Source organism: Eumetopias jubatus, unplaced genomic scaffold, assembly GCF_037043125.1.
Source record: "Eumetopias jubatus isolate StellerSeaLion01/CBP00866 unplaced genomic scaffold, mEumJub1_p1.0 scaffold_6, whole genome shotgun sequence".
NCBI classification, from domain to species: Eukaryota; Metazoa; Chordata; class Mammalia; order Carnivora; family Otariidae; genus Eumetopias; species Eumetopias jubatus.
In genome coordinates, this window is record NW_028274812.1 from 120,253,770 (window position 1) to 120,265,191 (window position 11,422).

Consider the following 11,422-nt stretch of genomic DNA (forward strand, 5'->3'; position numbering starts at 1 on the left):
GCCCAGGGAGAAAAAACAGTTGGACCTGCCCAGGACTCGCAGCTGCCTCCTGCTCTTCAGTGCCTTCTGTCCCCCAGGTCCGTGTCCCAGCCATGCTCCCCGCAGACGTGCCCCTCTCCCACCTGAGTCCCTCGGCTGCCACTGCCCCCCGCAGCTTCTTTCTTCCCCAAAATCTGGAGCCTCCTGGCCACCCCGGGCTCCATCACCTACCAGCACCTGACGGAGGAGGTGGCCCTCAATGTCACCCTGGAGCTTTTCCTGGAGCAGCAGCCCCCAGGGCAGCCCCCCACTTCGTCTTGAGGACTTCCTGGTGAGCGTCCCCAGGCCCTGTCACATCCCAGCTGGATTCCCTAATTCCCTGGGACTTCTACTCCCTGAGGGCCCTTCTTGCCAAGAGAAGGGACATCCTCTCTTCCGCACCTCCCCCCACCTCTACCGCCTGACAATACCCAAGAGTCCTGGTCCTGAAATCAAGAGCCCCCACTCCTTAGAAAGGTCCAGAATTGCCCCGCCCTCGTAGGGCCCAGCACGCTCAATTCCTTGCACACCCGACCCGAGTGACGGCTGCTGAGAAAATGTGGGCAATGGTCCAATCCCAGGGGCCCTGTCCCCAAACCCACTCTCTCCAGGGCTGCACCCTCCTCACCAATGACCTCTGCTGCCTACTACTTTTTTTTTTTTTTAAGATTTTATATATATATTTGACAGAGAGACAGCAAGAGAGGGAAGACAAGCAGGGGGAGTGGGAGAGGGAGAAGCAGGCTTCCTGCTGAGAAGGGAGCCCGATGTGGAGCTCGATCCCAGGACCCTGGGATCATGACCTGAGTCGAAGGCAGATGCTTAATGACTGAGCCACCCAGGTGCCCCTTTGCTGCCTACTCGGGACCTGGGTTTCCTTCTCAGCCGCTCCGAGCAGCCTTAGGTGAGGTGTCTCGGGCCAACGCAGCCCAGGACTTCCTGCCAACATCCAGGAACAACCCTGACCTGCACTTCGATGCCAAGCGGCTGGACCAGGGCTCATGCAACTGGCGGGGGCTCTCCGGGGGGCCAGGGGGGCGGCCAGAGCCCTGGAGCACACCCTGGCCCGTCAGCGCCTCAGCGCCGCGCTTCATGCTTTGCAGGTGAGAACAGCCTGAAATGGTCATGGGGCGGGGGGGCTTCACTCAGGGTCTTCCCATCGCCCAGATAGAAGCTTCCTCACGGTGCCTCCTTGACCACACCTCCCCCTGCTCAAGAAGGGGTGGGGGCTGCTTGCCAAAGCCCTGAGGCTGGTCCCTAGGTCCCTAGGTCCGGTGGGAAGAGCAGGAGGCCGGTGTGGCTGGAGAGAAGAGGGAGGCGGGAGGTCTGAGGTGGGCCTTTGGGCTCTGAGTGAGATGCGAGGAAACACTGGAAGACTCCCACTGGGGGCAAGCCCCGTCCTGGGCAACGGGCAGAGCCCGTGGGGGGCACTTGGGGTAAGAGGAGGCTTTCCAGATGGGGACCTCAAAGGAGTGGGAGTAAGGGCTGGAGACTGTGGTGACAGTTCCCTTCTGCCCTCTCCCCCCCAGGATTTCGACAGTCACAGCAACTGGGTGGACCTGGGGCGGCAGCAGCCACACCCTCAGCTCCTCTGGCCGACGCAGGAGCTCGGGAGCCTGGCACGAGGTACGGCCATGACCCTGGGGCTGGGGGAATCCCGTAGAGACTCATCCTGGCAGCCTACCCAGCCACTGTGTCACATCCTCAGGCCACATAGGATGTGACATTGCTTCTTCTCTGGAATGACCTGTGAGGTCCCCCAGCCAAAGGCCAGGTCACTTAGGTAGTTTCCCCAAGGTCACCCGGGGAGGACACAGCCAGGACCAAGGTCTGCAGACCTCCACTGAGTTCTCTTTCATGTGGCTTCCTCGCCCAACATGGCATGAAGCATTCAGGGCTCTCCCTCTTAGTCCCCTCCTCCTTCCACGTGCACTATGACCGGAAGCTACCTCCTGTCCACTACAAGTTGGCTTCATGTCCACAGCTCACAGACGGCTCAGTCCCTGCAGTACTGCTCCCCACGCTTCTGGGTTTCCTAGCACAGGCCCTGTCTCGAATACTGTCTCATCACCAGATGATCTCCAGGTTTTTGTTCAGAAAGCCTAGAAGAGTACATGTGGGCTTTGGCCAACCGCGAGAAAGCCAAAGTTCGAGTGGATGGGGATAAAGGTCAGTGGTGGCAGAATCTTGGGCTCTAGACCCCTGTCCTCTCTTCCCAGTAGGCGATCCTACCTGCTCTGATTGTGAGGAGTTGCGCTGCCCCGGGAATTTGCTGGGCTTTACACTCCTCACGTCTGGCTACCTTGGAAGTCATCTCTCCAAACCTCCAGGTACCAGGCAGAAGTAAGGGGAGAAAGGCCCTTCCTTTCCCCTGGCCCTCTCCCTAGGGATTTCAGAACTGTAGGCCCTTGTCCCATTTCCTATGGCATCACTTCTTGGAAGAAGTTGAGGACGTTGGGAATGGCCAGCTGAGGAGGCCATGATTGCTGCTGAGGGTGGAGAGCTTCTTACTCAGCTGTTGAGACTTCTCCATTACCCAATGGCAGCTTCTGGGGGTTGACTGGAGGGATCAGGGGATGCACCGTGTACTGTGATCACTGACCCCTCAGGACTCACTCCAGTTTGCCCTCCACAAACCGTCATCTTTCCTGCTGGCCCTTTGCTGAAGACTGAGAGGTCAGGCCAGGTCAAAGAGGGCCTAGTTCTCTTAGGAGGCGGTGGCTTGCCCAGATCGCTTCCCCCAACCCAGAGAAATGTAGCCATGGGGGCCGTTTTGACTGGAGGAGCTCCCAGCCACCACGGGGCGGCATCAAGAAGGATAGCACATCCCCGGGCTTCTCTCCCCACCACATGCTACACCTCCAGGCAGCAAAACTGGCCCTTCTGGCCTCCATCCAGCCTTCAGTCTCCTGAGAAACCGCCTGGGAGACAGGGCTTTCTCCCGGTGAGTGGCCTCTGCGAGATGCGCTCCCTAATGGGCCTGTGCTCCTGGGGTTGCTGAGTAAACAGGGGCTGGGGACAAATGTGCGGACTCTTCCCTGTGTCTTCGGCCTGCCCCCCAGGCTGCTGGACATCAGCCCAGCCTCCAGCCTGAGCTTTGTCGTGGGCAGTATGGGTGAGGAGATCAATGCTGCCAAAATCCAGGCTCGCTACATTGTGGAACAGCGACGGGGCCGCCCCATGGAACCTGTCCACTACGTCCTGGTACCTTTCCAAGATCCGGGTAACTGTGGTCTGGGGAGGACAGTGGAAGGAAGGAAAGTCCAGGGCAAGGGGTAAGTGCCACTGGCAGGGAAGTGGGCCTTGTGGCTCCACTTCCTTAATAAAATGGTAACACTTCCCGTGGTTGAGTCTTTATGGGTACCCGTGTGCATATAGGAAACGATCGGCCACTTCTGTTTCCAAAATGGTAGAACTTTCCGTATGAGGTTAATCGTGATCTGTGCTTAGGCTTCCGTGCTAATCAGCCGTTCTCAATTCTCTCCGTTTCCTGTAGACGGGTGTTGGGATGGGACAGGGGTTGGTGGGCGCGGGCCCCCGTGAGGCCTCTGAGACTGCTAGTTGTAGTGTATTTCCTTCCCCCACGGAACCCGAGGTCAGACCATCCGATCTGGGTCGACCAGTCACTGTGCATCCTTAAGCTGATCTTTTAGCCTTTTTTGCCTCAATTTCATCATCCATAAAATGGGTCAGTATGTGTCTTATCCTGCCTATCTCCTAGGGTTGAAATGACTATCAAATACCCATAGGACTGAGAACTCCCTATGGGCAGGAGTTGAGTCTGATTTACCTGCATAAATCTCACAGTAGCTGGCATTTAATAGGGGCTTCACACACATTTGATGAAGTTTTTTTTTTTTTATAAAGATTTTATTTATTTGTTTACGAAAGACAGAGGGAGAGAGAGAAGCAGAGGGAGAAGCAGGCTCCCAAGGAGCAGGGAGCCCAATGCGGGACTCGATCCCAGGACTCTGGGATCATGACCTGAGCCGAAGGCAGACGCTTAACCATCTGAGCCACCCAGGCGCCCACATTTGATGAAGTTTTGAATAATTAAGAATTTAGCACTTATGGGTCAAAGCACTGTTCTAAGGTTTACAAAATCAGCTCATTTCGTCTTTTTTTTTAAGATTTTATCTATTTATTTGAGGGAGAGAATGAGATAGAGAGAAAGCATGAGAGGGGAGAGGGTCAGAGGGAGAAGCAGACTCCCCGCTGAGCAGGGAGCCCAATGCGGGCCTCGATCATGGGACTCCAGGATCATGACCTGAGCCGAAGGCAGTCGCTCAACCATCTGAGCCACCCAGGCGCCCTCAGCTCATTTAGTCTTAATGACATTCCGAGGTAAGTACTGTTATTTTTCTGACTTTTCTGGTGAGGAAACTGAGGCCCGGGTCTTTTTCATACTTACACACATACCCAGGAAAGGCCCGCTCAGGACCACAGGAGATGCTGCCGTTCTGCTAAGGAAATGAGGTCCACTTCCCCACAAGGTAACTAGCCCTTGCCCTGCCCCGCACATATAAATATAAGGGAATGTTGTTATTTCCATACTTGTTTGCCCCTGGAGCACGGCAGGCCTCTTGACTGGGGAGGTGGTCCTGGGTAGGGATAGGGGATCCCTCTCCTCACTCACCTCAACCTCCCTTCTGCCTCCCCAGAGTTTGGCCCTGTCTTTACAACCAGTGACCCTGACAGCTTCTGGCAACAACTCAATGAGATCCATGCCTTGAGGGGGTGGAGAGGAGCCTGAGATGTGCCTGTCAGCCCTGGAGGTCTGCCCTCCCCCTCCCTTCTTCTCCCTCCCCTTTCCAGGTCCCACCACCAAGGGGAACTAGAGCCTTCCTGGGACCTCCACCTCCCACCCCACCCTCAGAGCTTAGTCCCCCTAGCTTCCCTCCAGGGTTCCAGGGTCCTATTTCCTTCAGTTCTGTCCTCCCTGGTTCTACATTCCCCCGCCGCTGCCATTTTTAATACCAGCGCTGCCCTTCTCTGCCAGCCGGCTCTGCTGCACACTCCTCCACTCTCAGACATCTTTGTCTTCGCGGACGCCTCCCCCAAGGACGCCGTGCTCGCCAGCCGGGTGGAATCTTTGACTCAGGAGTGGCACTGCAGAGTGAGCACAGCTGATGGGAGACCCGATGTAGCCACCCAGGGATGCGGGGAACCCTATGGTGACAACCTCCTAACGAGCCTCACCCCACACTCTTGTGGCTGCACCAGCCTTGGCGTGGGGTGGGAGAAGCAGACAATGAGTGTAACGTTTCTGGATCCCTTATTTGATGCAGAATTCGTATTTGAACGTGTCGCCAACAAACCACTTGAAGAACTGGAGATCTAGTTGCCAACAATCCACCATGTGGGTGACATATGGTGACAGTTACAAGGGAGTGGCAACTACTAAGTGAAGGCCTAGGGGTTGTGTCACTGGGAGACCCCGCAGTGGCAGTCAGAGGGCAGACAGGGAACTTGCCACTGGTCATCAGCTCTGTAGAGCGCCTGGGCACAGGAGACCCCCGTTCACAGTGGTGGACGGCACTGGGAGTACTCAAGAACTGGCCTCTCTTCTGGGTACAGGTGACATTCCTAGTGACTGAAGACCCACTGAGGGTTCAGGGCCGAGCTCGGCGTGAGGTCTTGTCCCCTCTGCATTTTGAGCCATGTGAAGCAGTGGCCCTGGCCTCAGGAGGAGAGGTCATCTTCACCAAAGACAGCACATTCAGGATGTGGCCGCCATTGCTGGGGACAGCATGGATGACCTGGTGCGTAAGTGTGGGCGCCCAGAAGGACTAATGTTTTCAGCTGAGAACTAAGGGTGTGGGTGACGACACGGCCTTTTTCTTTCTCGTGGGGTAATGGTTTAACACGGCCGTGTTGCCACTGCAGTCAGAAGGGTGGGAAAGGAAGTTTCTCTCCCTCTGAGATCCATGGCTACCCACCTTCCACATTGCTCCTTCCCTGTGGGTACTGCCCCTGTCCCCTAGCCTTGGCCTCCAAGTAGTCTGTCCTCAGGCTACCACAGGAAGTCCTGCCATCTTTGAAGGAGGGACAAGAAGCGATGGCCTCACCCTCAATCCCTTGCCTCCACTTTGTGGTTGACCGTAACTCCCTCCCCGGTCCTCTGCCCCTCTCACTGGCCTCCCTTCTCCACATGTGACTTAGTTTCCTTCTGTCTCCACCCTTCTCCTGCCTCTGCTCCTCCCCCATTCACTGCCTTATCTTCTCCCCCACTTTGCGCTTCTGCTCATCCTTCAAGGTTACCCTTCCCCTGGAACCTCCTGTTGTGGTGTCTGGAGGCCACTTGTGTTCAGTGTGGATGTGCTGCTCCAGAGGGTCACAGTTCAGATCCACAGGGAGGTCAGCAGCTTCTAGATCAGGAACCCTGCAGGTACTTCCCCGTGTGTGTCTTGAGGCAGGGGGAAGAAGGGAGGAGAATGAAGGGTGACGTATTAAAGGACGGGAATCGTCCTCCACTCCCATCAGGGGTCTCCCAGGGCCAGGAGGAAGGCGAGGGGCCTCTAGGTCACACGCGCCGCTTTGGGCTCTGCATAGTTACCATGAATGGCCCCCCACAGACAGGGACCTGGGCGGTCTGGGTCACAGCTGAGGATGCGCCCCAGGTGAGAGTGCAAGGTAAGGAAGGGAGATATTCCTGGGAAGGGAAGGGAAGGCTGCGGAGCTCGGAGAACACTAGCAGTCGCATTCATCGCAGGAAGGTCTCTGATTGCCTTGGCCCTCCTCAGCTCAGACATCCCTGGACGTCCTCTTCTACTTTCGGATTCCCAGGGAGGACGGCCCCCACCCTGGCCTCTACCCCCTGACTCAGCCGGTTGCAGGTATATCTATCCCCCTGCCCCAACTTGTCCATTATTATTTTTTTTTAAGATTTTATTTAGTTTTTCGAGAGAGAGAGAGCACGAGCGAGAGCACAAGTGGTGGGGAGGGGCAGAGGGAGAGGGAGAAGCAGGCTCCCCACTGAGCGAGGAGCCCGATGCGGGGCTTGATCCCAGGACCCGGGATCATGACCTGAGCCAAAGGCAGATGCTTAACTGAGCCACCCAGGCGCCCCCATTATATATTATATATATAATTATATATTTAAATTTTTATTGAGTTATAACATATTTAATGAAGTGCACCAAACTGAAGGACACACTGGATGGATTGCATATAATGCACCCATGTAACCATCCTCCGTCCAAGACTTAGAGCATTTCCAGCATCCCAGAATCTTTCCTGACGCTGCCCAACAATATCCCTCAGACGTAGCCCCTTTTCTCCATCCATACTCCTCAGGGGTAACCCCTATTCCAAAAGCCATTTGTTTTCTTCTCCCTGTCTCCGAATCTCCTGCGGACCATCGTTCTCCCTCCCGGCCCCTGTCCCAGGCCTCCAGACCCAGCTGCTGGTAGAGGTGACAGGGCTGGGCTCCCGAGGCAACCCCGGAGATCCTCGGCCGCATTTCTCCCACGTCCGTCCTTCGAGGGGTCCCGGAGGGTGCCGAGCGGGGCCGGGTGCCTCCGGAGCCCACGGGACCGCGGAAGCGAGGTGTCCTCGCGGCCTCGCTGCCGCCCGCGCTTCTGTCCACCGCGCGACCCTTCTCTCTCGAGCTGGTCGGCCTGGACGGAGAGAGGCGGGGCCCGCACCGAGCGGCCGCCCAGCCCTGCACCGTGGTCCCGGTGCTTCTGGAGGTGAGACGCCAGGGGAAGGTGCGCGTGGGGCCCCCGAGAGAGCCGCAGCAGCTCCTACCCTGACACGCCCTCCGCCCTCCTCCTCCGCAGCTCGGCGGCCCCCCGGGGTTCCTGGCTCCGGGCAGCAAAGCCAGGCTCAGCCTCCGCATCGCCTGCTTCTCGGGCCCTCAGGATCTCGACCTTAGGCCATCTGTCAGCCCCAGCTTCCCTCTCACCTCCAACCTCTCCCCGAACCCTCCTGCTCAGTTCTGGCCCACCTTTCGGTTCCCGGGCTTGGGAGTCTGATGCTTTAAGGCCCGCCTACAGCGGCCCCCTCCGATGGGCGCTCAGAGTCTCGCCTCGCCTCGCCTCGCCTCGCCTCGCCTCCCTGCCAGCGCTTGGCTGGGACCCTCGGACCCTCGGCTCTCAGCTCTTCGGAGCCCGGGGCCTTCAGCTGGGTGTCTGTGTCCACTTGGCAGGGTTCGCCTGGAACCGAATGAGTCCGCCGGGGGACGCCTATGGTTGGAGGTCCCGGACTCAGCCGCGCCAGACTCCGTAGTGACAGTGACTGTGACCACAACAGGTCGCAAGGCCAGCCCAGTGCCCCCGACCCACGCCTTCCTCCGGCTCCTGGTGCTGGGCCCGGCCCCGCAGGTGAGGCACCCCCATTCCCATCGCAGACCACGCAAGCTAAGGGGAGGGCGCTGTAGGCTTAATTTGGGTACAGACACCCTGACAGTCTCCCCCTTCTCTGCAGGACCCGCTAGCCGCCCCTGCCCACTCCATCTGGCCCCATCCTCGCCTCAACCAGCCCTGCCTCCACTTTGGTGACTCGGGGAAGGGCGGGGGGCGGGTAGGCAGCCCCTGGTGGGGCACAGTTGGAGGGGTGCTGCTTCTGCTAGGCCTGGCCTCCTGGTGACACAGGAGGGATGGGTCTCCAGAGCTATTTTCAATCCTGCTCCTTTGGTGAGAAGGTAACATGGGCCTCGGGACCCCACCTCTCTCAGCTGGAGGTTTTCTCTCTCATGCACTTGTCCCTCTTTTTCTTAGTGAGATTGGGATAGAAGGCAAAGGATTTTCCCACAGTGCACTTTCTCTAACCCTGGTGGGAACCAAACCAAATACCTCTTTGTGGAGAAAGTTGGTTCCTATCTCTCCACAGCATCTCTTCATTCCACTATTTATTCGTGCTTTCCTAAGCTCAGGTAGAAGGAAAGATGTATGGGGAGGAGACTAAGGTTGGGAGTGGGGTTTATTTATAGAATTGTTCTTATTTGAAATTCTGAAGAAGCCCCTATTTTATTTTTGTATTTAAAGTTGAAGGACAGGGCACCTGGGTGGCTCAGTTGGTTAAGCGACTGCCTTCGGCTCAGGTCATGATCCTGGAGTCCCTGGATCAAGTCCCGCATCGGGCTCCCTGCTCTGCGGGGAGTCTGCTTCTCCCTCTGACCCTCTTCCCTTTCATGCTCTCTATCTCTCATTCTCTCTCTCTCAAATAAATAAATAAAATCTTAAAAAAAAATAAAGTTGAAGGACAGTTTCAATAAACATGTCTTCTCTAGAGACGGATTTCAAAGAAAGATCATTTATGCATATCATATAAGGGAGAGTGAAGGCATAAGACACGGAGAAGATGAAATGGAAGTTTTCAGTTGCAGAGAAGAAACTTTACATCAAGATGTTTGGACTTCAGTTGACCCACCACCTGGAGCCATTTATCTGTTAAGTCAAGAGGCAGAATGAGGAGACTGGGGTTTCTGAGTCAGCCTCCCCCCTCACCAAATGAGGAAACCCAGAGGAGGCTTTATACATGGGTTGGGCCCCTCTGCATCTTGGGGCAGCCCGGCTGAGTGGTCTCGCTTTTTGGCTGAATGCCTCCCTTCTGCTGCCTCGACAACTCCTGGAGAAAGGAGAGAAACAGTGTGGGCATCTGCACTGCCCCCCCCCCCCCCGCGTGGGCCCAGGGCTTCCGCCCTCCCCTCCACTCCCCTACAGTTTACCTGTTGCTGCCGTAAGTTCTGCTTCCTTGGCCTTCCCTTCCAGTCCTGGGCAGGACAGGAACTAGCCTTATTTAAGGGATGTGGGGAGAACTGGGTGGGGGGGGGGAAGGGCAGGATTTGCTTTTTTCTGTTAAACCAGTGTTGATCCCAAGTCCCCTCTCTTCCCTCACTTCCCAAAAATCTAAACGAAAAACAATAACTCACCTTCTGAATCAGATTCTGCAAACACATGTTCACCTTTTGAATCTGGGCTAACTGGGGGCCATGAGACTCTGAGTGTAAATCTGTTAGAAAATTCTAAAGGAGGAGTTGGAGGCTGACAACATGGTGAAAACATGGTGAGGTCCATCTGCCACTCTTTCTGTCACCACAGGCCATACCTCTTCTCCATCTGGGTCCCCTCATCTCAATAGCCCTCAAGGTAGCTGGAAAAATCAGATACTCTCCACTCCCATCTCTTTGAAATCCAGTTCTTCTACCCCCTCAAATAGCACAGTACCCCTTTCCTTCCTTATTCTTTATGGATCCTCCCTGTCTAGTCCTAACCCATTGGAATAATCCAGGCCACTCCCCCATCTCAATGGGGTGATCCAAACCATGGTCCTCTGAATGGAATGCAGACCGGCCCCCTCCAATCCCAACAATGAACACCAACCTAACTGCTTGGTGGCATCCAGTCATTACAATGCTGCTTCCAGTTCATGATCCCTGCCCGTTAACTCTGGCCTTCCCAGGGTGGTGTCAGGCTGTCCACATGTCCCTGCTCCCGCACACCACACAGCAGCCCCGTACCTCACCAAGAGCCCCTAGGTGCTGCTGTTGTTGCAGTGCCTCCCTCAGACGGCCCTCAAAGCAGGCCTGGCCGCGCTCCAGCAGCTCCAGCCCCTGCCACAGGGCGTCCTGCTCCCTCTCCAGAGCCTGCATCCTCTGCAGCTGGGAAGGCAAGAAGCGGAGGCTGACTTGCTCCACAGCAGGGCTCTGGGCCGTGGCCCTTCGTCACAACCCTTGGCTGGGTTCACTGTCTGGTCACGGAGTGTGAGCCCAGACTGACCACTGAGCACCTGGAGGGCAGGGGAGGCAGGGGAGAAGACTTATGGGTCCTCAAAATTGAGGGGAAATGTAGGGGCAGATCCAGGGAGTGGGCTTCCCTGGGACCTCTTGCTGGACTAATACTCACCCAGAGGAAGAAGCTCCGGGCCCCTGGGTGCCGGCGGCTTGTCCCCAGTGGCAGCAGCAGAACCGTGTAGGGAGCCCCGCCGCGGGGCGGCCCGCCAGGCCCCTGGCTCCCCATGGCTCCGAGGTGGGAAGGGCGGAGCCACGCCCACTGGCGCCTGGGCTGGCTCCTCCCCTCCGCCCCCCTCCTGCCCTGTGCGCGTCCTACCTTCTTTTCCAGCCCCCCCCCCCCCCCGGGGCCCTTTCTGCTGTGTCTGTCTGAGGCTGGGGTGTTCCTACTTAGGGGAAAGATCGTCTCTGTTGGGTTTCTCTGTCTTCCTTCTCATCTGCTTTTGTAGGGTCTGTTGAAAGGGCTGGTCCTCGTGACGTCCCCCTGGGTGGGACCCAAGGGTCTCCCTACAGCAGTGTCACTGTGTGTGTGTGTTTAAGTTGATTTATTTTTAGTAATCTCTACACCCAACGTGAAGCTCGAACCCACGACCCCGAGATCACGAGTCGCGCACTGCCGACTGCACCAGCCAGGCACCCCACGTCCCTGTGTGTTTAATGAGGCAGGGCAGG

At 56.9% G+C, this 11,422-nt stretch overlaps 2 protein-coding genes across 3 annotated transcripts; one reads left to right on the forward strand and one right to left on the reverse strand.

Moving 5' to 3' along the window:
• The first annotated feature begins 92 nt into the window (after window positions 1-92).
• On the forward strand, window positions 93-8,607 carry VWA7 (von Willebrand factor A domain containing 7). Its single transcript, XM_088024064.1, is given in 25 exon segments — window positions 93-130; window positions 132-282; window positions 284-310; window positions 630-655; window positions 867-1,015; window positions 1,018-1,121; window positions 1,548-1,644; window positions 2,238-2,348; window positions 2,768-2,914; window positions 2,917-2,962; window positions 3,081-3,241; window positions 4,680-4,750; window positions 4,752-4,793; window positions 5,018-5,134; window positions 5,596-5,728; window positions 5,731-5,780; window positions 6,275-6,308; window positions 6,311-6,406; window positions 6,502-6,651; window positions 6,762-6,854; window positions 7,407-7,492; window positions 7,494-7,709; window positions 7,800-7,954; window positions 8,168-8,342; window positions 8,446-8,607. Coding segments are annotated over 25 exon segments (2,637 nt in total).
• Window positions 8,608-9,463: 856 nt separating this feature from the next.
• On the reverse strand, window positions 9,464-10,979 carry SAPCD1 (suppressor APC domain containing 1). 2 transcript variants are annotated; one of them, XM_028120496.1, is made up of 5 exons: window positions 10,866-10,979; window positions 10,481-10,621; window positions 9,893-9,985; window positions 9,689-9,778; window positions 9,493-9,588 (listed from the first exon to the last, which is right to left on the reverse strand). In XM_028120496.1, exons 1-5 carry the CDS (start codon window positions 10,977-10,979, stop codon window positions 9,493-9,495), a joined length of 534 nt encoding a protein of 177 aa, XP_027976297.1. The 2 variants fall into 2 exon arrangements, with proteins under 2 accessions (XP_087880199.1, XP_027976297.1); XM_088024073.1 differs by having other exon boundaries at window positions 9,464-9,778.
• Between the last annotated feature and the right edge of the window lie 443 nt (window positions 10,980-11,422).

What these genes read in the sequence shown, in the direction of transcription:
- SAPCD1 (XM_088024073.1), bottom strand. Translation starts at nt 10,979, where the DNA reads ATGGGGAGCCAGGGGCCTGGCGGGCCGCCCCGCGGCGGGGCTCCCTAC. An exon ending in ACCTAGGGGCTCTTGGTGAG is followed by an intron (nt 9,986 to 10,480) that starts GTACGGGGCTGC and finishes CTCCTCCTTTAG; the next exon opens with AATTTTCTAACAGATTTACA. An exon ending in TGCAGAATCTGATTCAGAAG is followed by an intron (nt 9,779 to 9,892) that starts GTGAGTTATTGT and finishes CCCCCCACCCAG; the next exon opens with TTCTCCCCACATCCCTTAAA.